The sequence below is a fragment of the Manis pentadactyla genome, chromosome 8, assembly GCF_030020395.1.
Source record: "Manis pentadactyla isolate mManPen7 chromosome 8, mManPen7.hap1, whole genome shotgun sequence".
Taxonomy (NCBI): domain Eukaryota; kingdom Metazoa; phylum Chordata; class Mammalia; order Pholidota; family Manidae; genus Manis; species Manis pentadactyla.
This window is the reverse complement of record NC_080026.1, coordinates 133,747,456-133,773,222: the sequence shown is the minus strand read 5'-3', so window position 1 is coordinate 133,773,222 and position 25,767 is coordinate 133,747,456. Positions and strand designations below refer to the sequence as shown.

The window sequence follows — 25,767 nt, the reverse complement described above, 5'->3', positions numbered from 1 at the left end:
TTTCTTATTTTCCCTTGAGAACGTGATATTGATGTGTAGTCATTTTAACACTGAGACAAGTTTTAAATAAAAGCTACTGGTATTTTTGCTGCAGGAAGGACTTGAATTTCTAAGGCTTGCAGGACAAGCTGAGCATTCCACTGTTTCCACTGATAATGTTTTTAGTCAGTTTCTCTCTTCTGTTTTCAATTTAGGGTATGTCACTCCTAGTAGCATTTTGTAAGTTCATAGTGTTTTGGGGAAGAGCTTTAAGATACCTTATTGCCATGATGGTGATTACACTTAATAACATTTTTGGGGAAGTCACCTTGTTATTTCTTAGGCTTTTTCTCTCCACACTTTTTAGTCTTAATTCCTCTTTTGATTCCTTCACCCCCAGCCTCTCCATCTCCCCAGTTCTTTAGAAGCCTAGTGGGCTACTTGTCCTTTAAGTGGGTTCAGGGAGTGGGCACCTGACCTGTGATGGAAGCTTAGGAGAGGCCAGCCAGCTTTCCTTCCCTGCAGGAGGCTGGGGATGTCATGCATGGATCCTTGTGTAAAATCAGGAAGCTGGCAGCAGAGGACGCCTTGGAGCAATTTGGTGTACATTTGCATACTGTATAAAAGAGCACACCCGTGTCACCACTGCCTGATGCAGTGGGCCCTGAAGACTGAGCAGTGGCCCCACTGTCGGGTTGTTCAGTATGTTATCTGGGCAGTGTGACTTTTTTGAAATGCAGACTGTATGGAAAACTTTTTGTTCTTGTCCTTAAAAAAAAAAAGATTGAAATAAGCAAATACTCAGATCAGCACAACCCCCATCGTTACCACCACCACCACCACCACGCACACCTCTCTGATGTGTAATAAAAGAAACCTGCAGGCATAATTTGTTATGTAATATGCTGATAATACAAGTTTCGGTTTTAGATGGAAACCAGATGTGGAGGGGTTCTCTTTAATTGATCCAGCAAGGGGGACGCTTTACTAGATTAACCAGCCCCTGCAAAGCCCAAAGGTGATTTTTGTTTTGTTTTGTTTTTTGACTTCAGGGGAGAATCCCAAACTTGGGGCTTTTTTGAGGTTTCTGCCTCTTGCTTTTTCGCCTCTGGCTTCTTGCTTTGCTGCAGCTGTCCTTTTTGTCAGACTCTTCCTCTCTTGAAAGAACCAGTTTGTTGCCAACATGAAGCACATGGCTGTGTCTGGCAGGGCTCAGTGCAGCTTAACTGCTGGGCTGCACAGTCCTTGCCTAGTCAGGCTGCTGCCCTGTCTTCCAGCCTGCAGAACAGGGGCCAGCCGAGGGACTTGGGTGCTGTGAGGAATGTTGACTGGTCTCCCTCAACACGTTTCTGAAACATCTGATCATCCAGGGAGAGTTGCTGTTTAAACTTGCCCTAGTGAATACACTTCTCTAAAATCATTGACTCTCCTTCTCTGATTAATTTCTGTGTTTGTTTCCTGCCTAACTTTATGAGGGTTCTTTTCTACACGGCTGAGTCACCTTTATTATGGCCCAAGGTCGGGGACTGCACTGTAATAGCTGACCCCATTAACAGCAGTTTCATTCCATGCAGGGATGTGAACTTTGGAAACAAACCCAGACGCTTAGATATGCTGATGTGCCCGGAGACTTGCTTAGAAAATTTTTGTTTTAGCGCAGTTTACATTAACATGATTAATGACCACGCCACTGAAAAGTCCATATTCAAAAGCAATTTACTGTTCCCGAGGGTTCTTATGGCGAAGTAATTTTCTGTGCCAAACAACTTTGTTTTACGGTAACTTCTTTGATGTTTAATCCAAACCTCCTGTGCACACAGTTTTGGATCAAGGTTTGGGCTTCAAGAACTGAGGGTTGTGGGTTTGGTGGTGCCTGTTGTAACCTTCCCTAACTGGGGTCAGAGGGTACCCGGATTCCTGTCTTAAGAAAGTTCCAGGAGATCCTGAGCAGCAGCAGAGTTAGTGTCGTGCTGGTTAGGATGGGAGGAAATCTTCCAGAGGAAACTTGGCTTCAGGCTGTCTTGGAAGAGGGATGCAAGGAGGCTGGAGCTGAGGACAAGTTTTTTTTTCCCTTGCAGCAACGGGAGATACTCGAGCTTTTTCAAAAAACAGAGACGTCTTTGCTGCAGCCTCCTCCTCCTCCTCCTTTTTTTGTTAAATGTGGGTTGATTGAGAGGGGAAATGCTGATGGGTGGGTCTGAAAGCAGCCTTAGGAACCGGAGAAAATAAAAACACATTTGAAGGACTCTGAAAGATTTTGCATTTCAAAGGGTCTACCTTGTAGAATTTCACATCACGTCAGGGGTTACGGAGAAGTGTGACAGGCACCCCCGCTTCTTTAACGGCTCTCCTGCTGTCCTGCTGTGGGGGGCTGCACGGGAAGCTGCCTTTTGTTGGGGTGTGGGGGCAGCATGGCCAGCCCGTTCAGGAATATCATGGAAACAGCAGGATCCCTTAGGAGGCATCTGTAGTCCCTAGAGGGGCTCTTTACGTGGGGCCACTCTCAGGAAGTAGAAGTCTGTTTGTAAACAGCCCATTTGACCCCAGAATGCTGGGGCAGGCCAACTCCTGACAGCTCTCCTTCCACTTGATCTCCTGTGAAACAAAGAAACGGATTCTCCTATACTGGTATAATGCGGTTCCCAAGTTCCCAAGATGCAGGACCATGAGAAGTTGGGTGCAGCAGGGTTCAGGCCAAATGGGTGCAGATTATTAAAGTAATAGATGTCCTCATTGGTGGTTGAAGACCCACCCTGAGCCATGGGATTTGCATACCCTCTCTAATTCTCAGAACAGTCCGGCTGTACTGCGGAAGAAACTGAGGCTCAGAGAGGTCAAGTAACTGACCCAAGGCCACACAGCTGCAAGGCTGAAAAGCTAGTAGCTCTATCTGGGTCTGTCTGTCTTCAGAGCCTGCTGTTCCCATGCAGCCTGCTCTTGGTGGGTGTGTTCAGAAGATAGAGGCACTGGGTTCTGTTTTATCTCAAGGCATAAATTTTGTTTAGTCTTGTTAACACCACAGGGAAACTCAAAAATTTTAACTGCCTCTTTCCCTTTCCCCTCCCTTTCCTACAGCTTTTAAATTTTTTTAAAAGGGTGATTGGATTCTAGATCTGCCATAAGACCAAAGGCAGTGCCTCATTTGGGAAGACTGAAATGTTTTGCCTCTTCCTTAGACAAGACATATTCTCAAGAAAATATAATTATTCCCTTTGACCTTCTGGGGGAAACAGAATAAATCTGGCAGCTTACTGGAAGCATCACCGTTGATTCAGATTTCATTCTCCATTCAAAGGGGTTGTTAAAAGACTTTTTTTTTTTTTTTGGCATTTGTCATTCAGATGTCTCAAAAGTAAATCATTTTGTGGTGCTTGCCACCCCACATTTGTACAGTATCACCTTTGTTTGCATATCTAAAGTAAATAACTAAGCACAATTGTACGTCCTCCAGCATTTGGGAACTTGGTACTCCCTGGACAGGGCTGGGCAGAGGCCCTGCATTCTGTTTCAGACAGATGGCTCTTCACAGGTTGATCCCGGTTTGTGTGTGGGGTGGGCCCTGGGGGTGGGGTAAGGATGCCCATCTCCAGCAGGGACCGCCTGGCTGAGTCGGCTGTCTCTTCTGTTCCTAAAGAGTTTGTGGAAAGGGCGGGGCCCTTTTGCATGGGGTTTCTAGAATTTAGAGCAGTGGTTCTTAACTTTGGCTGCACATTAGAATCACCTGGGGAGGTTTAAAAAAATTAATCTGGCTGCCTAGGCTGCATCCAGGACCAATTATACCAGAGTCCTTGAGAGAAGGGATAGGAGTCAGCACTGGTATTGTTAAAGCTTCTCGGTTGATTGTGTTGTGTGTCCAGGACTGAGGGACGAGGGCTGGAATAGACCTCATGCATACCTTGCTTCCCTCAGCAGGGGATTAGGGACCTTCCTGTTCAGGAGTGGAATAAACCTATTGGAATTTTCCGCTGCTGCCCTGTCTCAGTGAAGGAGAATCTGAAAGGTGCCCGCCCCTGGGCGACGTGCCTGCTGGAGACATCGTGCAGGTATTTCTGCTGGGCCAGGTCTTGGGTGTGCCTCCCAGCCCAGGATTCGGTACAGCCCCTCTGAGCCACCTTCTTTCCGGAATGAAAGAGGGCAGGCTTCATTCAGCCCCGGCCTCCCTCAAGCAGGCCCTGCATCCCCGCCATCCTCCTGGTCTTTGCAGCTTCTTTCTCCTCGGAGGTTTGTGACACATCCTGTCCCTCTGCGGTTCAAGGGAGGGAAGATGTAGTTTGGGTCCAGGGCTCATCTTGGGGATTCTCAGCAGGCAACTGGTACTTTTCACTCAGTTTGCAGTGACTGTCACACTGTCAGCCACCTGACTGTTCAGACTTGTCCTATGGGCATCCTGGGGATTACATTTTATAGAATTCTGTTTAGAATGACCAGGGGCTGAGGAGAGCATGAGCTTCTGTGGCCTGAGACCCCCAAGAGGTGCTGTGACCTTCCCAAGGTCACATAGCCAGTGTGGAGAGGAGCCAGACTGTCATCTCCTGAGTCCCCTGCTCACACCTGTGTTCTCTGCTGAGAGACTGAAGCACAGCCCTGCGCGCAAGAGAGTGTGCTTCAGCGCAGACACGTGGGCAGTGTAGCCACTGTTGAGAGTTCTTCAGCCAGGTGAAACATGCCGTCCCATCTGTCACCTCCTCCCACGATGCCTGCTCAGCAGGGATTTCCAAGGTTGCTGACTGTTTAAGCTCACTAAATCCCCAGCAGGGGAAACTGAGTCCCTTGGAAAGTGCTGAAACCTTGAGCTTGTTGAAAAGGGTTTTGGTTGCTTTGGTAAAGGTTTGTCCACCTGCTCATCTGTGTGTTGTAGTGGTGGTAAGGAAGGGTTCTTTCTCCTGTGCTGGAGTTGGGTTTGGGCCTGATGAGGTGGGGAAGAGGGGGATTGCTATTTCCTCCAGCCCATAATTCCTGCATTCGTTTAGCAGACATTGGGCACCTGCTGAGTGTCCTGAAAGGAGCTGGGCCCTTTCCTTCATTAGTTCATTTAATCCTTAGCACAGTCTGGCTGCGGGACTAGCTCCATGGATTGTTGGGAACACTGCCACTCAGAGAAGCTTGCTCATCCCGGGTGAGAGGGACAGTGGCATTTCAGCTCATTCTGGCTGGCCCGTCCTCTATTCTTTCCCCCACACCATGCTTGCTCTCCCTCCAGTGCTTGCCCCAGTAAAAGGAGGTGCAGTTCCTCTGTGAGCAGGGAGCATCATCTGGGGGCGTCCCTGGTCAGTACCGACTGGTCACCACACTGCTGCTTCCAGGAGGGGCTTGGGCTGTGCAGCAGAGCCTGCCGGGAGGCTCCTGGGCCACTCTGTTTGAGCAGTGCATGGAGGAAGTGTCTCATGGCTGCTAGTGCTGCTGCCTGCCCATCCTCCAACCCCGGGAGGCCACCCTCCGCCCGGCTGCCCTCTGGCTGAAGTGCCCTGACGGACAAGGCCCAGCTGGGAGAGGCCTCTGCCGCGCCTGGAATTCCCCTTGCTCTGGCATTCACGTTGGCCAGGGGCCTGGGAGTGGAGGGAGGTTCCATCGCTGGCTGGGAGCAGCTTCTCTGCATGTTTGGAAGTAGTAAGACGTCCTCTGCAGCCGGCCACCTCCATGCTCTGGGTGAGGAGAGGGAGTCATCTCCTGGGGTTCAGAGGGTATGGGGATGTCTCTGCTTCTGAAACGCCAGAGGATGTGGGGGCCCTCTGTGTCATGGCCCTGGGGCCACGCCCTGAGAGCCACCCTCCTATAAAGACCCTCTAGCAGTCAAATGATTGGATTCCTCAGATGGAAGGTAGTAGGCACACTAATGCCCACTCTCTGGACCTAATTTGCTGCATGGCCCCCTCAGGCTCAGTTTCCCTTTTTGCTGGCCCTGCCTTCTGTTGTTTTAGGGACTAGTTACGAGCCTGTCCGAGAAACCCCTTGTGAAGGGCACAGTGCTGTGGGAGGGGCGCAAGGTAGGAAATGTGAATCTGACCCAAGGGCAGGAAGAACTCTGCCCTGGAACGTTTCTAACAAGGAAAGAACTGGCAGCGGGTAGGTGAAACCCAGATCTCATCCTTCAGGGAAGGCAGCTCTGCGCTTTGGATTCAGTGCTGGGTTCAGATCCCAGGTCTGCCCTTTGCTGACCGTTCGCCCTTGGACTGGTGGCTGTGTCCCAGTCTGGGTTCCCTCATCTGGACTATGCCGTGCTGATAGTGTCCAATTCATGGGTTTGGAACACTGAGTGAGACCATGGTGGGGACACGGAACCAGCAAATGTTAGTGAGCATCTCATGCAGCCTGTCACAGGCACATGCTGTTGGGAGGACAGATGGAGGACTGGGAGGCCAAGGGGAAGGACAAGGGCGATTGTCCTCATGGCCCAGGTGGCAGATAGGATGAAGGACAGAGCTAGGCTAGGCTTCATGGGTCAGATTGGGGCAGGTAGAGCCTTTCATGTCCCGGTATTCTCCGTTCTCAGATGTTATGTGATTTTTTAGGGAGGAAGGTTTGAAAGCATGTGTTATAATTTAGTTTGCAGTGTTTCTCTTAATAAGAGTTAAGACTGGTGAAATCTTTTAAGCTTTCTCTTTAGGAAACAAAATCTCTGTTTACCAAACGTGATTTGATTTGGTTCTAAACACAGAAAATGAAATGCATGTAAGTGTCACAATGCAGCCTCAAAATCTTGGTTCTGTTCTTTGAGTGAATTCTTTGGAACCTTTAAAGGCTTACACCTGACTGGACCGACAGTGGAGGCCCAATCTAAAAAGGTTCTTTGTAGCCGATGTCCTCATTTGGTTTTGCCCTTTTTCCAAGTTGGAGAACTGCCTTTCACAGCTGCAGTCAGCATCTTCTTGGGACAGGTCGTGTGGTCACAGCTGGGGTTTTTCACCCCTCCTGCCTGGCCACCTCTCACCGACCCCTAGGAAATGATTCTCACTGCCTCTGGACCCCTCTGCCAGCTGAACATGACTGGCAGTCTCTCCAGGAGCAAGAGCTCCTCTAAGCTCATCAAAGCTTTTGAACCCAGCACTTGACCTGGATAACAAAAGGAAGGACCGTACCTGCGCCAGGGGTTACTAGGTTTCTCTTGGTGCTGGCGGTGACTCCTAATGGTCTCTACCCACCTAGTCTTCTGAGTGTCACACCTCAGCAGCCCCAGCCTGGCATCTAGTGGTGTGAACAGGGCAGATAGTCTTGGCATGTGAGATTTCCTACTGGACTTTGGCCAGCTTTGGGGGAGGCCCATTGGTATAGGGGGTGTGGAGACTCAGGATTATTTATTGGGCTCTAGATGGGCCCAGACTGCAGACTGCAGCAGACCCCTCTCCTCAGAGGCTGGCACAAGTGTTAAGGACTGGCCCTGGAGAGCCCCTGCAGAGGACCCACCAAGGTGGCTGGGCTTGGATGGCCTTGGCGCACACCCTCTTCTTGGACATCATGGGCTTTGTGGCCAAGGGGCTGAGGGAGGGAGGAAACCAAGGCCTTTGAGCTGCCTCTGGTCTCGGTGGGTGTGACAGATCATCTTTGCCACCCCCTGTGCCTTGCAGGTGTGTCACTGTTCCTGTGGTGACCACAGAACTGCCATCCTGGTGGGGCCCCAGGCGCAATCCAGTTCAGTCAGTGTCTAGTCAACGCCTACTACCTGTGTCAGGCCCTGAAGGATTCCGAGATGAGAACAGCGAAGCCCTGTTTTTGAGGAGCTTGTAGGCATATCACGGACAGTCTGCAGTTGTTCTGAGTCGCTGCTGTGCGCCAGGCTATGTGTGAGAAGCATAAGGGAGGTGTGTGTGCACACCATGCTGGTGAGCCCACAGTCCTGCGGGAGCCACAGGAAGGTCATTTAAACCGAGCCAAAGGGAGGAGGGCAGAGAAGGCTTCCTGAGTCTTGAATAATGAGCAGGAGTTTAGACAGAGGAAGGATGGGGAGGCAGAGCTGTCCCAGACAAGCGAGCAGTGTGTGCAGAGGCCCAGCAGCGCACGATTGCCTCTGGGGGCACTGGGGAAGCAGCATGTGTTTGTGAGTGACCCTCCTGGGTGCCTGGTGAGAAGAGCCCAATGGGCCAGGAGCTAAGCTGGTCTGGGTCAGGTGGGCAGTCAGTGCAAGGTGAGGAGTCTGGACTTGAACCCTGAACAGCAGGGAGTGGGGGGGTCCTGTGTGAATGTTTCCATTTCAAAGGCTCTGCGTTCAGTGAGTGGCGAGTGGCGATGCTGTGTGGGGTTGGAGCAGACAGCCGGGAGGCCACTGAATAGCCCAGGAGAAAGGGTATGAACCAGGAGGCGGAGGACGGAAGGGGGTCACAGCCGGTTGGTCACCCGCTGGACGCTGGTGAGGAAGCCGGGGAGGGGCAAGATGACAGCCGTCCTTCCTGGGGTACCTTCCCAGGCCTTTTGACCTTGGAGTGACCTCCTTGGAGGGCGCAAGACTAGTTCCTTACACACGAAATTTTCCTCCAATACTTTTTCTCCGCCGGAGGGGTGTGGTCTTTGCCGCTGAAGCTCATTTTCAGAAGGGCACTTGGGCTTCCCAGAACCTCCCGTCTCTTGCCCATGCCTGCACTGGAAGTAAAGAAATCAGAATGAACAGAACCTTCTGGCGTTGCCTGAGTTGAAAAAATCTGATTCAGTGTAAAACTACCTTTTTTTCCTTAAAGGAGAAAAGAACTGCATTGATGTGACTGAAAAAGGAGGCTGGGTGCCCTTAGGGCGCCGTCATCTGCTCTCTCTCTCTCCAGTGTTCTCCAAGGGCGGGGGAGTTGCTGACACAAACACGAGCCTCCACACCCTCAGATGCCAGGCCAGATTCCAGGCCCGCAGACTGGGTGGCATGTGACTCCTGCCCTGAGGAGGAGAGGTAAGGAAAACAATGAGCAGACAAGGATGGCCGGTTCAGCAGCCCCTGCTGGCTTTGGGGTGTCCTCTCTGAGCCTGGGAGGGTCTTGCTCGTAGCGTTAGTCCTCAGGAGAGAAGCAAGTTAGCTGCAAATGTCCTTACCTTGGCAGTAATCCTCCCTGTTCATCTAATTCCCAGAGAGGTTAGCAAATGCCCTCACCTGTTAGGAAGGAAAGTAACAGAGAGATCGGGCCTGGCTCAGACTAAGCAGGCGGGAAGGTGAGCGGCAGCCCGGAGCAGAGGAGCGGCCGCCGTCGTGTGGGCCGGACTCTTGGGCCAGCAGAGCGATGGTCCGAGGGGAGTGGGTTCTGACTTGCCCTAAATAAAAATCAGTTTCTAAAACATTATGTGAGGTTCAGGCATGTCCTTGAGTGTTACAGCAGAGACTCCAGGGCGACTGCTCTGGGACGCGGGGCCCGGAGCTCCACGTGGCTTTGCGTGGATGAGCAGGGCCAGCGTAGTACCTGCTCTCGGTGCCTGAGGGGTTCCCCTGGCCTGCTGGGCTTTGAACCCGTGTGAAAATGGCTGTCCCAGCCCTTCCCCTGCACTTGGGAGAGGACAGCTGAGCAGACTGCCCCTGCCCATTTCCGGTGGGTCTGGGAGGCCTGGGGGAGACTTGGCAGTGTACCTTGCGGAAGGCAGTGAGCAGCATGGCACACTTGAGGTTCTCCTGGGGACACAGGGCCTGATTTTCAGCCCCTCCTGAGGCAGAAGCCGAGAGCTGGGGTCCAGGGGCTTGATCCCTGTCAGACTGGCTGCCCACCTCTGGTTTAGGCTTGGTTTGGGCCCAAAGGCCCTGTTACTGTGGTTAGCCAGCACATGGGCACAGAGGGTAGTGTCTTAGGGCCCTGGAGGAGAAGGCAGTAATACTGCGCCCCGCGCTCTGCTGGGGAGGGATCCTGGCACGCTGCACCAGGGCAGTGGGGGAGAGGAGTTGGTGGCGCTTTTTGTCTGCGGGACACCAGGCCCTCACCCTTGGTGGAGGAGGGAAAAAGCTGTCGCTCAGGTCGTATTTGAGCAGGTCCTGGGCATATGAAGATGGTGCCTCGTGTACAGACTGCAGAGGGCATCTCTGTGGCCCCCATCACCAGGGTGGGGGTGGCGCTTTTCAATTTCAAAGGATTTGTGGGGAGGCGGTGCCGTGAAGGATGACAGCTAGAGCTTCACATGGATCTGCAGCTCCCCAAACCTCATTCTGACCCTGCCTGGAAAAGGGGAGCCATGTGGTGGGGGCATTCCTGCGGCACACTGGGGATTGAGCTGCAGGGGAGGGATCTCCGGTCACCAGTGGAGAGTGACAGACAGAATGGAACCAGGAGAGCACACCATCTTAAAGCCCTCAAGGAATCATCTACTTTATTTTTCTTAATTTTTTTTTTTTTTTTACAGAGGAGCAGGCCTCTTAGAGCAAAAGCTAGTACCTGGAGCCCAGACAGTTAGACAGAATTTTGGATAGGGCCGATGTCAGTTAGAAAAGCCTGAGTGGGTATGGAACCAGGAAATGGGAGCCCTGGGCTCTGGTCCTGCCATTTCAGTGCACTTGACTTTGAACCAGTCACTTCACTTCTCTGTAGAACTGGACCAATAGTGCCTGCTTCACAGGCTAGGGAGGAACCAATAGGATGTTGTAAGTCAGAGCACCTGGTACGTATACAGTTTCCATTCATCTTGCAAGTATTTTTTGAATGCCCACTCTCTGCGGGCACTGTGCTGTGATCCAGGCCTCTCATTCATTTCCTTTAACCATATTGAGAAGTGGGTACCATGATTTTTACCTTTTTATGGATGAAGAAATTGAGGTTTAATAAGAAAGATGCCCAAGGTCATGCATCTGGTGTTCCTGGCATTTGAACTGTCAGTACTCACTGTCAGGGGTTGGCAAACTAAGCCCACAGGCCAAATCTGGCCCACTGCCTGTTTTTGTAGATAAAGTTTTATTGGCACACAGCCATGCCCATCTGTGTATGTGGTGTCTGTGGCTGCCTTCATGCCACAACAGCAGAGCTGAGTAGTGGTGACAAAGACCATATGGTGTACAAAGTCTAAAATATTTACTACCTGGCCCTTTATAGAAACAAGGTGCTGTATGGATATTTGACATGGATGCTCTGTACTCCAGATCTGGGCTGTCGTACATGGTAGCCACTAGTTACACATAGCCACTTACATTGCTTTTATAGCTTTAAGGAGGTATAATTGACAGAATTATAAGATTACTTAAATTTAAGTTAATTGAAACTAAATGGAATTAAACTTCCCGTTCTTCAGACATAGCTAGTCACCTGCCAGGTGCTCCGTAGTTATGTGCAGCTCTTCACTCTTCCATTGGGTGGTGCACGCATGGAACATTGCTTTCAGCACAGAAGGTTGCATTGGGCACAAGTACACTAGACTGTCTCCCAGTGTGTAGAAAATCCAAATCTAGAGAACCCAAGGTGTAGAGCCTTGCCAGTGAGAGAAAGGGCACTCGGCCCTATCCAAAATTCTGTCTAACTGTCTGGGCTCCATGTACTAGCTTTTGCTCTAAGAGGCCTGCTCCTCTGTAAAAAAAAAAATTAAACACAGAATTGAAAATCATTGACTCAGAGATGATGGAGAAGTGTTTGCTGTGATAGAGGCAGTGTGGGCCTGGAGTGAAGAAGCACCCCCAGACCTTCCGTACAACCATGGACAAGTCAACTGAACTGCCCAAGCCACACCCCCAATTGTAAGTGGCCAGTAGCTGTCTGGGGACCCCCTCAGCCCTGCCACTCTTCAGCCTCTGACCCCAGTGACCCTTCCCCAAGCTCCTGGTTCACCTGGGCTGGTGACCGCAACAGCTCTGCCGTGCCCAGCAGGCACCACACCCTGTGTGTGTTTGCACCCTGGGCCCTGTGGCTATTCCAGACTTGCCTGTATTCAGATCTTTCTCTGTTCTGGACATCTGGACGCAACTGGTTATACCATAGTTCCTACCGTGCTGGGATGGGAGCATTTTTGTTGTGATGAAATGGCCATGTTTTCCCTTGGTGACAGATAAGGAACTACTTTATTCATTTAGAATGTGGCTACTATGTAGCAGAAGGAACGAGGACAAGCTTCAGGGCCCCTCAGCTAGCATCACGTGACTGTGTTCTTATAGAGCTGTCAGCTGCAACACTGAGGTACTCAGCCCGGAGCTGCGCTGACTATAGCTCTGGTCTTGCTTGGTTCTGACTTCTCTGAATAGGAATCTCTTTAGACACTAATTAGGAGGGGAGTCATTTTGAAGTGTGAAGGCAAACAGGGAGAACATGGGTTTTCAGTTCACTGGGCCCAGCCATAAATGTGTCAGTGCCAGAACCATCTCCCCTCGCTTTGTGCACCCGGACGGACGCTGAGTGTGGGAAAAAGCTGTGTGCTTGTTGACTGCTGGTCTGTTCCTGGTCCAACGCCGGCTGCTCTGGGGTTTCTAGTGAAATGCTGTGTTGTCAGGAGTCCGGTCCACTCCTGCTCTTGGCAGCAGCTGGGCCTGTCTGTTGGGTTTATGTGGGTACAGCCTGTGTGAATCTCCCAGTGCCCTCTCCCTTTATAATCAGGAGGAGAACATTTATAAGAGTCAAGAGTAAGATACCAAGAAGACTTTTGGAACCTTGGGAGTGAGTGAGCGAAGGAAGAAGGTAGACAAGCCTGGTGGGTGCTGCCATGGAGCCGTTCTGTGGGGGAAGCCTCGGCAAGGGGCAGCTGGGGTTAAGAGGTACATACACAGAGAGGCTTTTCTCCCTCTTGCTTTAAAAAGGAAAAGAACAGCTTGGGAAGGCTGGATTTGAACGCACGCCCGGCTCAGACACTCTGCTTGCCTCCAGCCAGCCACTCCCTAAATGGTCTCCTGTGTCTTCTTTCTGTAGCCAGTGTAGGGCTGAGATCACGGCAGACTGGGCCTTGCCCAGCATTGCTCACTGCTGTCCCAACACTCAGAAAGGGGGAGAAATTACATGTGTCCAAAAAGAACTGTGGCGCAAATAAGTTTACAGTGGAAAGTGTCCTTCTGAAAGAGTCAGCCTTTCCTGAGCACCTACTATGTTCCAAGTGCTGTGCATAGATTCTCATCTGATTGTCACACAGTTGGCTGTTGGGTCATTAGCCCCACTCTATGGGGAAGGAACTGAGCTCCAGCCATGGCACGATGGTGTGGGTCCTGACGGCCAGAGCCTGGCTGGGACCCCAGTTGGTCTGTTCCGAAGCCTGGCTTTCCTCAACACCTGGTGTTGCCCCCAGTCATGGACCATGCTGCTGTTTGAAAGAGAAATCTTGCTCCTCTGGATGGGCTCCCCGGTCACATTTTATCATGGCCTACAGGTAGAGAAGTAGGTTGCTGTGTGGGTTGACATTTAAGAAAACCCACTTTATCAAGCCTTCCATTTGAATGTGTTGTTATGGTACAAGAAGTCTTCGTTTGTCCCGGGCTATTTTGAAATAAAAGGCAGGAAACACCCTCATTTTTATATCTTGTGTAGAAGTCATCAAAACAGAATCCTGTGTTCTGTGCAGTTGTGATTGAGGAAGCAGCTGCTCCGTTCACGGTGACCCGACCACAGCCAGCCATCTGTGGGCGTCGGGGACCGAGAATCGTTGCTTCCATCTGCTGGGTTTACTTGCATTTGTTGAAAGAATTTGGCATGGAAACTCATTGCTTCCCCACCCTGTGTTGTGGGAGAGGCCAGAAGGGAGCTCTCCTGGTGAGGGCAGGGCAGACCCCAGGCCCTGGGCTCCTGATCGTGCCACAGCTCGCCACATGGAGGGTGCCAGGCACAGAAACGATCCAGGACGGCCGCCTCTCCAAGGACATGCTTGGGAAGGCAGGCCTCACTGGGATTGGGAATGGCATGGCTCTACTTTGTGCTCGGAATTTTAGGCAGTTTGTGCTTTCTGGTCATTTGTACGGCTTCGGCTAGCTCAGAATGAGCCAGGAGAGATGCCGATCCATCCAAATGGCCGTGGAGCGCTGGGGCCAAGTGGGTCCACGGGGCCCTGCAGACCAAGACGAAAACGACGTTGTCCCGGCCACTTCAGAGTTTTGAATAGTCAGCGTCTGTTAGACCAGAGGTTGCGCACTCATGGTCTGGAGGCCAGATGTGGATGCATCCCTTAACTCTCAGAAGCCAGCCTCAGCCCAGTGTCCCTCCCACCTGTGCTCACGCCAAGTTGCCCTCAATGCTCTGACCCGGGAATGCTCTTTGTTTCCACTTCCCCCTCCACACCTCTCCACAACATCACTCAGATGCTTCCTCGTACAAAAGTGCCTCCATGATTTTAACAGAGGCTGCAGGATATTTTTTTAAACAAAGATTTAATCTGTAAATTATCTTGACAGGCAGTCTAGCTGCCACGTATCAAGTAGATAACTTCTGTTGGTAACAGACAAAACTATCTTAAGGTAAACGACACATACTTCTCAGGGTCTTCTAGCTTATTCTTTTCAACAGATTCAGTGAAGCAAGTAGAAGTAAAGATTTTACAAGTGGCAATTTATATTTTTCTAAGAATTGTGTTTTTCTGCTCGTATTACCCCACATATTTAATGTCAATCACCCCTTTCATTTGCCTTTTCTGTTCAACCCCAAGTTTGCCTCTTGTGCAGATACCTCTGGAGACATTTTTTTTTCCTTCTGATTTTAACACATTGCACTATATGGTCCACCTTTAGGCGTCTTGGTGTCATTCTGGATTGTTTGCTGAATTTGAGAAATGTGGGCCATAAATCCCATCGCCTGAAAGCCCTTCCTCCCTTCCCAGATCTGCACAGAAATGTGGCATCCTCATCTGCTTCCTCCTCCCCTGCCCCTCAGTCCATTCGTGCCTGGGGGGTTTGTCCAGCCCCTGATTCTGCTGGGCCGAGGCTCTTGGGAAGGAGTGTGAAGGCCTTGCCCATGCCAGTGTTCTTGAGTGCATCCCAGGGACTGCTGGGAACTCCTTAAGTACAAGCACTAGGTCATCTTTATCTAATTCCCCAAGTCCTAGCCCAGATGAAGTGCTGGGGGCGGGACCTGGCCCCCCTACCACTTAATTGACCTCATGGCCTTTTGCAATAGATTCAACCTTGATGAACCACAGTGTTTTCATCTGCAAAATCGTCTTCCCAGTTACCAGGGTTCTAGGTACAGAATCCACTAAAACATTGGTTTTCAAACTTTTGGGAGCACCAGAACCACTTGGAGGGCTTGTTAAAACAGTGATGCTAGACCCCACTTGGAGAGTTTCTGATTCACTTGGTCTGGGGTGGGGACTGAAACTTTGCATTTCCAACAGAGTTCCCAGGAGAGGCTGGTTAGTGCTGCTGGTTTGGGGACCATACACTGTGCTAAGACCACGTTGCTGAAGCAGGCTCCAGATGCTCTTATGTACCCCAACAAGGGCTGAGCCAGCCTGTGCAGGTCCCAGCAAGCAGCCTGAATGTCTGCCCTTGTTGACTGTGAGTCTGGTCTTTTTACTTTCCTACTGTGCAGAAGAGGTACATACTTTGTATCATATTTTCTGGGAAACTTGACCCTAGCTGCCCAAAGATGTTTCATTTTCTAGTTGCTATGGACTGACTGTGTTCTCCCAAACTTTGTGTGTTGAAACCTAACGCCCAAGGTGATGGTATAAGGAGGTCAGGCCTTTGGGAGGTGTTTAGGTCATGAGCAGGAAGCCCTCATGATAGGATTAGGGCCCGAATCAAAGGGCCCCAGAGAGAGCCCTTGCCCCTTCTGCCATGTGAGGACACCGTGAGAAGGTGGCCGTCAGTGAGGAAGTGGGCTCTCATCTGACACTGAATCTGCTGACGCCCTGATCTTGGACTTCCTAGTCTCCAGAACTGTGAGAAGTAAATGTTTGTAAGCCACCCAGTCTGTGATATTTTGTTACAGCAACTGGAGCAGACTACGATACCGGCCATTTTTAAGGAAGGTGTTAGCGGGAGAAACATTTATTTCCTATCTTTAGGGACTTCTTTTACAGCATGTCACGCATGGTCCACCCTCCACCTGTCCCCCTTCTCTGGACTCTGGATACCAAAAGAGGCAACATTATTTTGAGTTTTAAGCTTTGGTTTCCCAAAAAAGGCTTATGTTACCCTTTCTCACCAAAGAAAGGCCCCAGGTAGGCTGAGCTAACAGCTGGCACGGAGGTGCTGGGGAGCCCTGCCTCAGGTGCAGTCCCCCCCTCGGGTAGCCCGTGTGCCCTCGTGATACGCCTGCTCTCCGGATGCTTCCTGAGACTTCTCAGGAGTCGGTCCTCATGCCGAGGTGCCCGTTGTCTCAGGTTCCCTGAAATTAGTGACTCCAGGTAGTAGTGGTGACTGGAGCACCAAGAATGCCCAGACAATTGCCCTGTCCCTTCTTCTTCTTACCTGGCAACAGATGAGCCCAGCCTGGGCATCTTGAGTGAAAGAGACCTTGTTACAATGGGGGAAACTGAGGTCCAGAGCCAGAAAGTGGTGTGTGTGCATCCATCCAGAGTCAGCCAGTGCTTGGACCATTCTGACTTGTCAGTAGATGCTAACTGCCTGCAAAAATTGCTCTCATCCCATTTTTGGTTTTCAGTGGTCTAGAGTGAATCTAAAGTCACTGCTTATGTCATATCTTGAGCTGGAGAAGGAATAGCTGGGCGGCGACGGGCAGTCACCCATTTTGCCTTGCTTTGCAGTTTTCCTTGTGGTTTTGTGTTGTAGAGGAGTGTTCCCCCTTCCATTCCCGCTCCTCAAAAACGAGGGGACAATAACACAGTCATGGTTTTGAATGAGGCACTTCTGTGGTGTTTTTCTGGCTCCTTGCTGATTGCTCTGGTCCTCTGCCGCCCCCAGGCCCCCTTCCCTGGCAGCTGAAGCACACTGGCCCTTGTGCTTTTGTGCTTTCATGGCCACGCAAACACGTGGGGAGCGCGTGCTCTCACATATTTGTAACTCAGGAGTCCGAGATGATCGTGACATTCTCATATGGGGCTGTGTGTGCCACTCCTTCCCGAGAGAGCACAGTTGCTGTATTGTCTGTTGGCATTCTGGGTAGCTGTGTGGGTCAGAGCAGTGGCTGCTGGGATGTTTTGCACCTTTGTACCTTTATATTGACATTTGATGGAAGGTGGAGGCTTAGGATACCCTGTCAAGATCCCCTGGGTCACCTGACTTTGTTCGGCTTTGTAAACCACCATCCTGTGCCCCTCGTGGCTCAGCTTGTTTGCCCTGTGTTCTTGCTGCAAAAAGGGAGAGCAAGGCCAGGTGTGACAGGGCAGACCCCGGAGAGCCGCAGAGGCAAGGCAGGACTGGGAAGGTGAGCGGCAGCCTGAGGCTGCCTGGGCAACAGAGCCCCCACCCTCCTGGGCCTTGTGAGGGGCGCCGGCATCAGCTGGACATGTGACCTTCTGCGCTGCACAGGGCTCCTTCCACCAGGAGCCAGGAAGGGGTCCGTAGCCCCCTGCCTCCTGGCTTTCTTATTGCCTTCTCTTGGGATTCCCTCACCCTGTCTCTCTCTGTTGAAGCCCTACCCATCTGTTAGGGCCTGATCCTCATGCTGCCTCCTCTGGGACAGCGCCCCCCGTGGGATTGCAGCTCACTGCTCTGTCCTGTGGCAGTCACCATATCCTGACTCTTGTTCTGCCTGTGCTATATGGACCTAAGGGAGTTTGTGTGAACTGAGCTGGGGACATCCGTCCTCCTCTGCCACTCCCTGACACAGCTAGCCCAGCTCAGGGAGTTTCGGACTTGAGACAGGACTGATACCAGGAGGGAATATGTCAAGAGAGAAGGCACAGGGCATGATGGCATTTACCTGTTAACCTGAAGTCCCCTGGCAAGTTCCCTTTGTTCAGAAGCACAGCGTTGTATACACAGTCGGCTCCTCTCAGCCGATCCTGCCTCTTGACCCTCCTGGTTCACTGTGCAGGCTCTCAGGACCTCGGGCCTCCTTGTTTGCAGGCACCCCTGGCCCGGGCTGCCCTGGAAGTGCTGCCTCCCAGCAGGTCCTGAGTGCGGCCAGGCTCTCTCCGGAAAGCCCTAAGTAGAGATTAAGGCCTTAGGAAGGGCGCTCGGCCGAGGTTTCTGAGGGTTGCGTGAGAAGGACCAGCAGCAGCGCAGAGGCTGATGAGTATTCACAGGTTTCCAAGGAGGTGTGAGAGTTATCAGATACGGGGATTCGTGCCGGCCGCAGATTCTGCTCGTGCTCTGCCTCTGCCTCCGCTGCTGCGGAAGCCAGACAGCTTTGAGCCCAGCCCCTCCATGGACCGGGAGGTGCCATGCTTTGAATTAGTGTTAACAACACAATTTTGATAGCTGTGGGAAACCCCACAAGCAAGAGAGGTTTCAAGAGCTTTTGGCACCAAGAAAGTCGAGACTTGACTTAACATGGCAAATGTGTTTTTGGTTCAGCAAACATTTCCTGAGCAGTTCTTTGTGCCAGGTACTGGGGACCAGGGGACTAAGATTGGGTTCATGCCCTCCAGAAGGAAGCTCACAGTCTGTGGGGGAGACAGACATCTGAGGACTCCTTCATGCTCCTGTGATTCAAGCTCAGCAGAGTGGGTGAGGTCTGCCTGGAGGAGGAGACACCTGAGCTGAGTCTAAGAGATGAGGGTCCTTAGCCTGCCTAGAGGCTGAGGAGGCTGAGAGAGGAGCAGGGGGAAGTGGGAAGCAAGTTCTAGCAAGAGGGGCCATCATGAAGGGGTATTTGGGGAATTACAAGCAGTGTGTGTGTGTTTGTTTAATTTTTTAAGTCTAGGCAGTATATGCATGTGGTACAAACTCAACAGTGAAAAGTAACTCTCCCCCAGCTGCATATCTCCTTCCTCCGTGGCTGGACTGCTGTTGCATTTTCTTCTTTATCCTCCCAGAGATATTCCATGCATATGTAAACATATACAGAGAGATATAATCTAGGCTTTTAAAATTTTTATATATTTTTGTGTAGGCCATCCTGCATGTGGTTCAAAATTCAGTGTACAAAAAAAATGGTATCCCCTGAGGCTCCATCTTACCACTGTCCTAGCCACCTATTTCCCTTCCCTGAAGACCCCTGATGTTTCCTTTGTATCCTTCCAGAGATTTCTGTATTATTACCACTATTTATTTATCTTTACCCAAATGGGAGTTGTTATGTCCACTGTTCTGGTCTTTGCTTTTTCACCAAACACTAGACTGGAAGATGGTTTCCGGGGGGTACATGGAGCTCTCTCATCCTTTTGAAAGGTGGCATTTTGTCATCTGCACAATGTCTCGGCATTTATTATCCTGTCCCTACTGTTAGGCAGTTAGGTTGCTTCCCATCTTGGCTGTGCCAAAGGTCCATATTTTTCTGCATACAAGCAGGACTATGTGGAGGCTAGATTAGCTTGCTATTTGAGGCTCCTGCAGTCCCAGGGGAGAGAGGTAGGATGATAGGAGACATCTGCCCAAATTATGTATTGGGTTCCTCTCCCTAGAGGTTGATTTGTTCCTCTTTGTAGAAAGCAGGTGACTTTTAAATTGGGTTCCACTGAGAGTTTAGGGGAGGAAACTGCTTTATTCCTTTGCTGCCTCCCATCGGTAACCCTTCTGCAAAAGGGGACCTTCCCTGGGCTCACGAAGTGTGGCTCACTCGGGGTATGGCCAGCTTTGCTCAGGGGGACTGCTTCGTAGGCACCTGTGCCACACTCTAGTCCTCTTGCCACTCACAGTGGCCAGGCCAGGCAGGGGTAGAGAGTGGGCAAGCAGAATGGCTCTGCCAGCCCTGTCTGCTGGGGCTTCGTGGACATGGACACCACTTCTGGGCACTCACCAGGCATTGTGCTTCGTGAACCTCATGGCTCTTATAAATATTTTGATTTATTAATAACTGAAGTGGGCAAGAGCCTGCCCAGGCAGAGAACGCCCCAGCGCTTAAGAGGGAGAGGCCCCAGCACGGCTCTGCACTCAGCCCAGAAAGGTTGTGATGCCAGTTTCTCATCTGTAGAAGGCCCATTTTATATTCTCATGTTATTTGTTTTCTCAAATGTGCTCTGCCTCTTAGTGCATTTGATTTTGCTTTTTATTTCAATCATGCATCAGTTGTTAATAATTTTCACTTCCTTGGGAGGAGGGCCTGTGGCTTACATGTGTTATGTCTTCACCCCTGTGGGATGGGAGCACTCAGGTGAGGCTTGTTGAATGAATGGATACAACTCTGATCCCCTTGGGCTTTTCAGGAATGCCAGCCTGCTGTTAACTATTCACTCAGAGCACCCAATCCTGCCCCCTTATTTAGTCTGATAACTCTATCTTTTTTTTACTTGATTATTATTATTTTTAACTCTGAGAATGTTTGTGCCCACTTTCTAGTCCTACTGCTGGTTGCATGTGTACCTTCTTGCCCTTGTGTGTTGATAACTCCTCCAGACGAGGCTCCTGGCCCCTCCATGCCAGGCAAAGGCCAGCCTTTTGCTGAGTGGGAGGTGCTCCGAGGCCTGGCTGCAGTTTTGGTGCTGACTCAGTGAAATAAACTTCCTGAGAGCAAGGCAGGCCTGCACCAAGCCCATCTCGGATGGTGCTAGGGGAACAATGACAGTAACAACCACAGCAGCCGGTGGCACGTTTGGCAGTTTCCCAGGCACTTCGGGGTACATTATGGAGTCACAGTGGAGTGAACCTCTGTTTCCTTTGCGCTGGGCTATTTCTGATGAGGAATCTGCTCCTCTTTGGAAATCACGTTAACTTTCTCCGGGTCCTTTGAGTCTCGTTTAGGGCCATCAAGGTACATAGGGAAGGTTCTGGAATAGTTCAGCGGGGCTTCCAAGGTCACTTCCCTTTAAGCAGGTGAATCTGGTTGGCCTTGTCATTTCCTCTCTAACCACCCCAAGCCCCTGCCTCCCCTACACCGAGGTCCCTGCGCTAAGCACTGGGTGACTGGGTGTCACATCCAGTGTGCTGGGAAGGAAGTGGAGATGGTTTGCAAATGTGGGCCCCTCCCTTCTCCTGCACCCACACCCTGAAAATAAGAAAGGAGCTCAAGACCCAGTAAGCTCCTGCAGGCATCCCATGGCCAGTTCTAAGTGGTTCCGAGCAGAAGGTCTGGGCTCTGCTTTGAGTTGGGACCTCAGGGAGCCAGTCTTCCAGGAGCCTCCTTCTCTGGCCAAAGAAGATAGTCAGGTGCAGCTTCGGTCCTTCTGCAGACAGATAGATGCCTGTTATTACACCTATGGTGGCCCGCCTGCCACGGTGCTGCAGCTGATGGCCAGAGTGATCTTAGTAGAGTTTGTCCTGCCCTTTGAAGCTCCTGGGGAGGTGTCAGAGGGATGGCTGTGGGGATTTGACCTGAGAGGTGCTGTGGGGCTCAGGTGTCCCTGTCACTGTGACAGCCTTGCCAGGCAGCTGAGTCAGAGCTCGGTGTGTAGGTGACACTGCTCTTGAACGTGTGGTAGCGCTTGCAGTGGGAGGGGGAAGAGGGGAGATGGAAGCTTAATATAGACTGGTTAGCCTGTCTGATTAATTTCTACCCCTGACCCTGTAAAATCGGTTGGCAGGTGTGACTCAGTTGGATCCGGAGGGTGACATCTTGGCATGTGAGACGGACAGGCTGTGGCCTCTGAGTGGGGGGCGGATGGAAACCGGTGGTCCTCCTGTCCCGAACAGTTGTAGAGCCCCTTGGGCCTCTCCTGCGTCAGCCCCAGTATTTCAGTGTGATCCTCGTGATCCTGTTTTGGGCCACCAGCCTGCGGGCCCCTGAGATAACGAGATCGCTGCCCTCCCAGCTGTGTCCCAAGTGCCAGCTGCTGAGAGATTACCTTCCCTCTCGGGGCCTAGGGCCTCTGGGAGAGCAGCCCTGGTGTGGCAGGGCCTGCAGAGGAACGCCTCTCCCTGCCCTCGGAGCTCCTGGAGCCACACTGGTATGACAGCTGGGCAGGCAGCCTGGGCTGGGGGTGGACTGTCTTGCAGAAGAGAGACAGTGTAGCTGTCTGTGGGCCCTGAAAGACGAAACATTTTGAAAAGGAAGAGAATATTTCTGCAGGAGGTGGGAGATGAAGGTATGAAAACTAGTGAATGGGTTACTTGCTGGTCCTCCAAGAAACTCCTCAGTTCAGGACGATGTTAGTGTCACTGAAAGACACTGAGGTGCCCCTTTGTACTTAAGGACTGAGCTTGGAAAATGCACCTGCGCAAACATCCCCATCCTCACCCTAGGACAGGTAGGAGAAGTGGGCTGGTTCAGCAACCCCACCTCCCCGCACCGAGGCATTTCCCGCCCTGGAAAGATTGCGGGCAGATCAGATTGTCCAGGTGGCTTCCTGCCTGCTGCCGGCTTTGTGGAAGGCTGTGGTTGAGGCTCTTGATGGCAGCAGGTACGGATTTGGCTCTTGCTGTTGTGTCTGGGGACCTTGAATCCTGCAGGCCGGGTTTGAGCAAGACTGGGAGGGCCAGCCTGCACACAGACCCCCAGAGCAGCTGCTGCAGGGCAGGCTGCATCAACTCTTACCCTTCTCTTTCATGACCCACACACCTCAAACCTGTTTCTGAGTCTCAACGCTCATTTGGGGCTTCCATTTGCATGTCACAGGCAAGGAAACTGAGGCTCAGCGAGGCAGAATGACCTGCCGGAACCACGCAGCTGGTGTGTGGCTGCATTTGATGCTTACTAGTCAGAAACAGCAGTCACCTGGCACAGCCCCCCATTTGACAGGTGAGGGAGTTGAGGTCCTGAGGGGTGAAGGACTTGGCCGACGGGACAGAGCTGCTCGGTGGTGGGGGCAGGGCCAGGAGCCATGATTCAGAGTCCTGTTGTCCTTACACAGGCCGTGCTGCCTCTTGTTTGGGCTTTTCCATTTTTATTTTTTTGTTTTTTACCATTATTTTGTATTTTTACCCTCTCTCTTTTGTTTTTTAATCACGGTTTCATTAAATTTGCTGTACTTGTAAATAGGTCTGACTGAAGAACAGGTCATGTTCGTCTTAGGCTAAGTGGCTTAACATTTCAGTAGATTAAGGGCCCTCGTGTGTCTCGCCGTGCTCTGCTGTGAGCCCTTCTCTCCTTCGCCCTGGGTCGGAGGAGGAGGCCACGTCCGCTCTCTGCTCGCTCCGTGAGTGCGGGTTCTCCCGTCCTTACCCCGTCTTTCCTTTCCTCCCCTTCGAGTTTGCTCAGCAAATTCGAGTCTGCAGACAGCATGCTCTTCTCTTGTAGTGCCTGGAGGGTTAAAATGACATGAATAGTGGCACGAATTACAGGAGTTCTTGTAGCAAACTTGTCCGTCAGTTCTTGCTCATTGATCAACTGGACAAGTTGATCTGGACAAGTCACGCGTGCTGTTGGCTCCAGCTTCAAGGAGCGGCACGGGCTGTCTCGTCCCCTTGTTCCAATTTCTTTGGCTCTGGGTCTCAACACTTTCATGTCCCTGAGTGATGTCATTCCTTCCCCTCCTCTCAAAATGTTATTTGCTTAGAAAACCAGAATATCCCCACGACGCTGTAAAAGTCACTGTGTAAAGTCCCAGGGAACAGCCCCGGTTTGATCCAGCAGTTCATTTTACTTTTTTCTTTTCCCTTCATTAAAGTGTCATGAGGGACCCTGTGCCACTTTGTGCAGTCAAGGGCACAGGCGGGTCCCTTTCTAGCTAGGTCAGGTGACTGTTAGTCCTCCAGATGTGGGTCTTCAGTGGCCTTTAATTACCTGAAGGACTAGGCCAGGGAATGTATGTTCATCCCAGTTACTGAAGAAACCATCTCTGAGGACACACCGTACTCTGGAGCGAGGGATGCGGGATGGGGTGAACAATGAGGGCTGGGGTGCGCATGCCCTCTTTAAGGATAGCAGGGGCTTTATTCCTGCAGCAATTAAGTGTTACTCACCCCCTGAGAGCATGGGACAGCCACACGCCAGCCGTGTGGTGGTTTTGCCAGGTCTTTCTGCCTCTCTGAGCTTAGTTTCCTCACCTGTCACGTGCCAATGGGCACCCCAAGTGAGCATGAGACTCAGTAATGGACTCCAGTGTCCAGCAGCCCCATCTCAGGAGTGAGGAGCTTGGAGGATTCGGAAGTGTGTTACCCTGTGCTCAGCAGCTTGTGCAGTAGCCGTGATGTGTAGTCCTTGTTAGCCAAGTGCTTAGCAAGGGCCACTCTTCTCGGACTCGTGCTTGCTAAGGACTTCAGTACCTCTAGCGAGACTCTTTAAGGTGCCCTGCCTTACAGAGCCTCACGTCCTTAACCTTCCCCCTGAGTGGGCAGAATAAGAGTTAACTTCTCATGTATTACGAAGAAAGAAAGTGAGCTCAGCGGAGTTGTGTAGCTTGCCCAGAGTTCCATAGCTCACGGAGCTGGGCCTGGGAGCATGGCGTCTGTACTTGGAGTCCTGTGCACTTCCCAGCTTTGTTATCGACTCAGCCAACAGAAAGTGATGAGCTTCCTGCTGTGGGAGGCTCTGGGCTGAGACCTGAGGTGCCTGAGGCAGGTCACACCCAGTCTACATGGGTGGAGGGAGGGCTCCCCACAGACACCCTGCAATGGGCTTGGGGAGAAGGTTGGGTGTGGTGATGGGGCAGCAGGAGGCAGAGGCCCCAGGAGAAGGGGCAGAGGACTCACATTCTGGCTGGTGTAGCAGGAGGACCGCACAGCTCCTGCAGACCTGGGGGTGCCCAGGCTCTCCTGGGAGGGACTTCACCTTGTGCATGGCACTGGCTCAGCTGCCCAGCCGCATGGTAAAGGATGGAAGGCAGTGACTTCATGTTCTGCCCCACCCTCCCCACTCCCTGCCTGCAGGGGAACCCCCGTGCTGTGTTTCACCATTACGTTCCAGTAGTGTTTGGCCTGGGGTACCTCAGGTTGAGCCATACCAAGAAGGGGTGTATTGCAAACCTAGTGTCTCTGCTTCAGTGTTTTGGTTGATTTAACTGACAAGTCAAATACTTGCAGGATAATGATGATGAATTTTATCATCAGATCCTGGAGTAGAAGGGTCAGTGTTAAGACGAAGACTTTGGAGTTAAGCAGATGGGGCTCAGGGCCTTGTTTTACCCTTCACAGCCATGTGACTTCGGGCCTGGGCCTGAGTCTGTCCCTCTGTAAAGTGTAATAACAGTAGTGTCCACTAGTAGGGATGTTCCGAGGCTGCAGTAAGCATAGTGCATGGCACTGTTGCTCTGGCTATTCTGATTTTATTTATACTCTGTGTCACTTGTTATTTCTGCAAATACAGAAAGTGACAAACAAAAATGCATTTTTGTCTGGATACTGCCTCTGTGGGGAGTTTCCTTACATCAGTACTGTTTGGTATTGAGCATGTCCTTGGTGTTAAAGCATTGACTAAAGAGGTTTTATTTGTTTTTCCGTCTGTGTATTGAAGGTGGTAAAGGCATAGCTGTCTTTTGTCAATTATCTTTCAGTAGGACCAGAAGACCTGGGAACCTGTGCTGAGGGAGTTAGTTTAAATGTTTCACTGCCATTTGGGAAGTGTATGTTCTCCAAACACGTCCTTTTATTGAAACTCCAGACTCTCTCCAATATCAGCTTGGTCTGGGAAAGTATGGGCTCTTGAAGTTCCTAACCAGCTTTTAACTTTTATCCTTTAAACTTGGATGACTGACTTAAAAAAACAGCAAGCAAAATCCATCCCTACATGAATTAAATCCCCTTGTTACAGCAGATACTAACCTTGCTTGTTGACTACAGGATTCAGCTCCCTTCTCGACCCTTCTCTTGACTTATCAAAGGACCTGGCAGAAGGCAGCATGACCCACTGAAAAATGCACCTCCCCAGATGTGCATACTATTGCTTCTAATGCCTGACTACAGATTGCTTTTGTTGCACCAACAACTGAAGTTACAAAAGTTTAAAAATGCGTGCAGCCTTCCTGAAGACCTTGTAGAATTGCTGTTTTCCTCCCATTTCCTTTGCTTAGTGGGAGGGGGAAATGGAAGCTCTGGGAGGAATGACTTGCTCGAGCCATCAGGAAGAGCAC

The 25,767-nt window shown here is 51.2% G+C and overlaps 1 protein-coding gene across 2 annotated transcripts in view; it reads left to right on the top strand.

Annotated features, from left to right (window-relative positions):
• The window catches only part of EEF1AKMT2 (EEF1A lysine methyltransferase 2), an 80,255-nt gene that overhangs the window by 48,473 nt on the left and 6,015 nt on the right, over positions 1 to 25,767 (top strand). Inside the window, exon 6 of one of the 2 annotated variants that reach the window (XM_057506447.1) lies at positions 3,055 to 3,361. The exons of the other annotated variant lie outside the window; for it this stretch is intronic. Within the exon in view, the coding sequence (XP_057362430.1) occupies positions 3,055 to 3,071 (17 nt within the window). The 3' untranslated portion in view covers positions 3,072 to 3,361. Of the gene's footprint in view, positions 1 to 3,054; positions 3,362 to 25,767 lie in introns of those variants that run through there. 2 annotated transcript variants of the gene reach the window in all.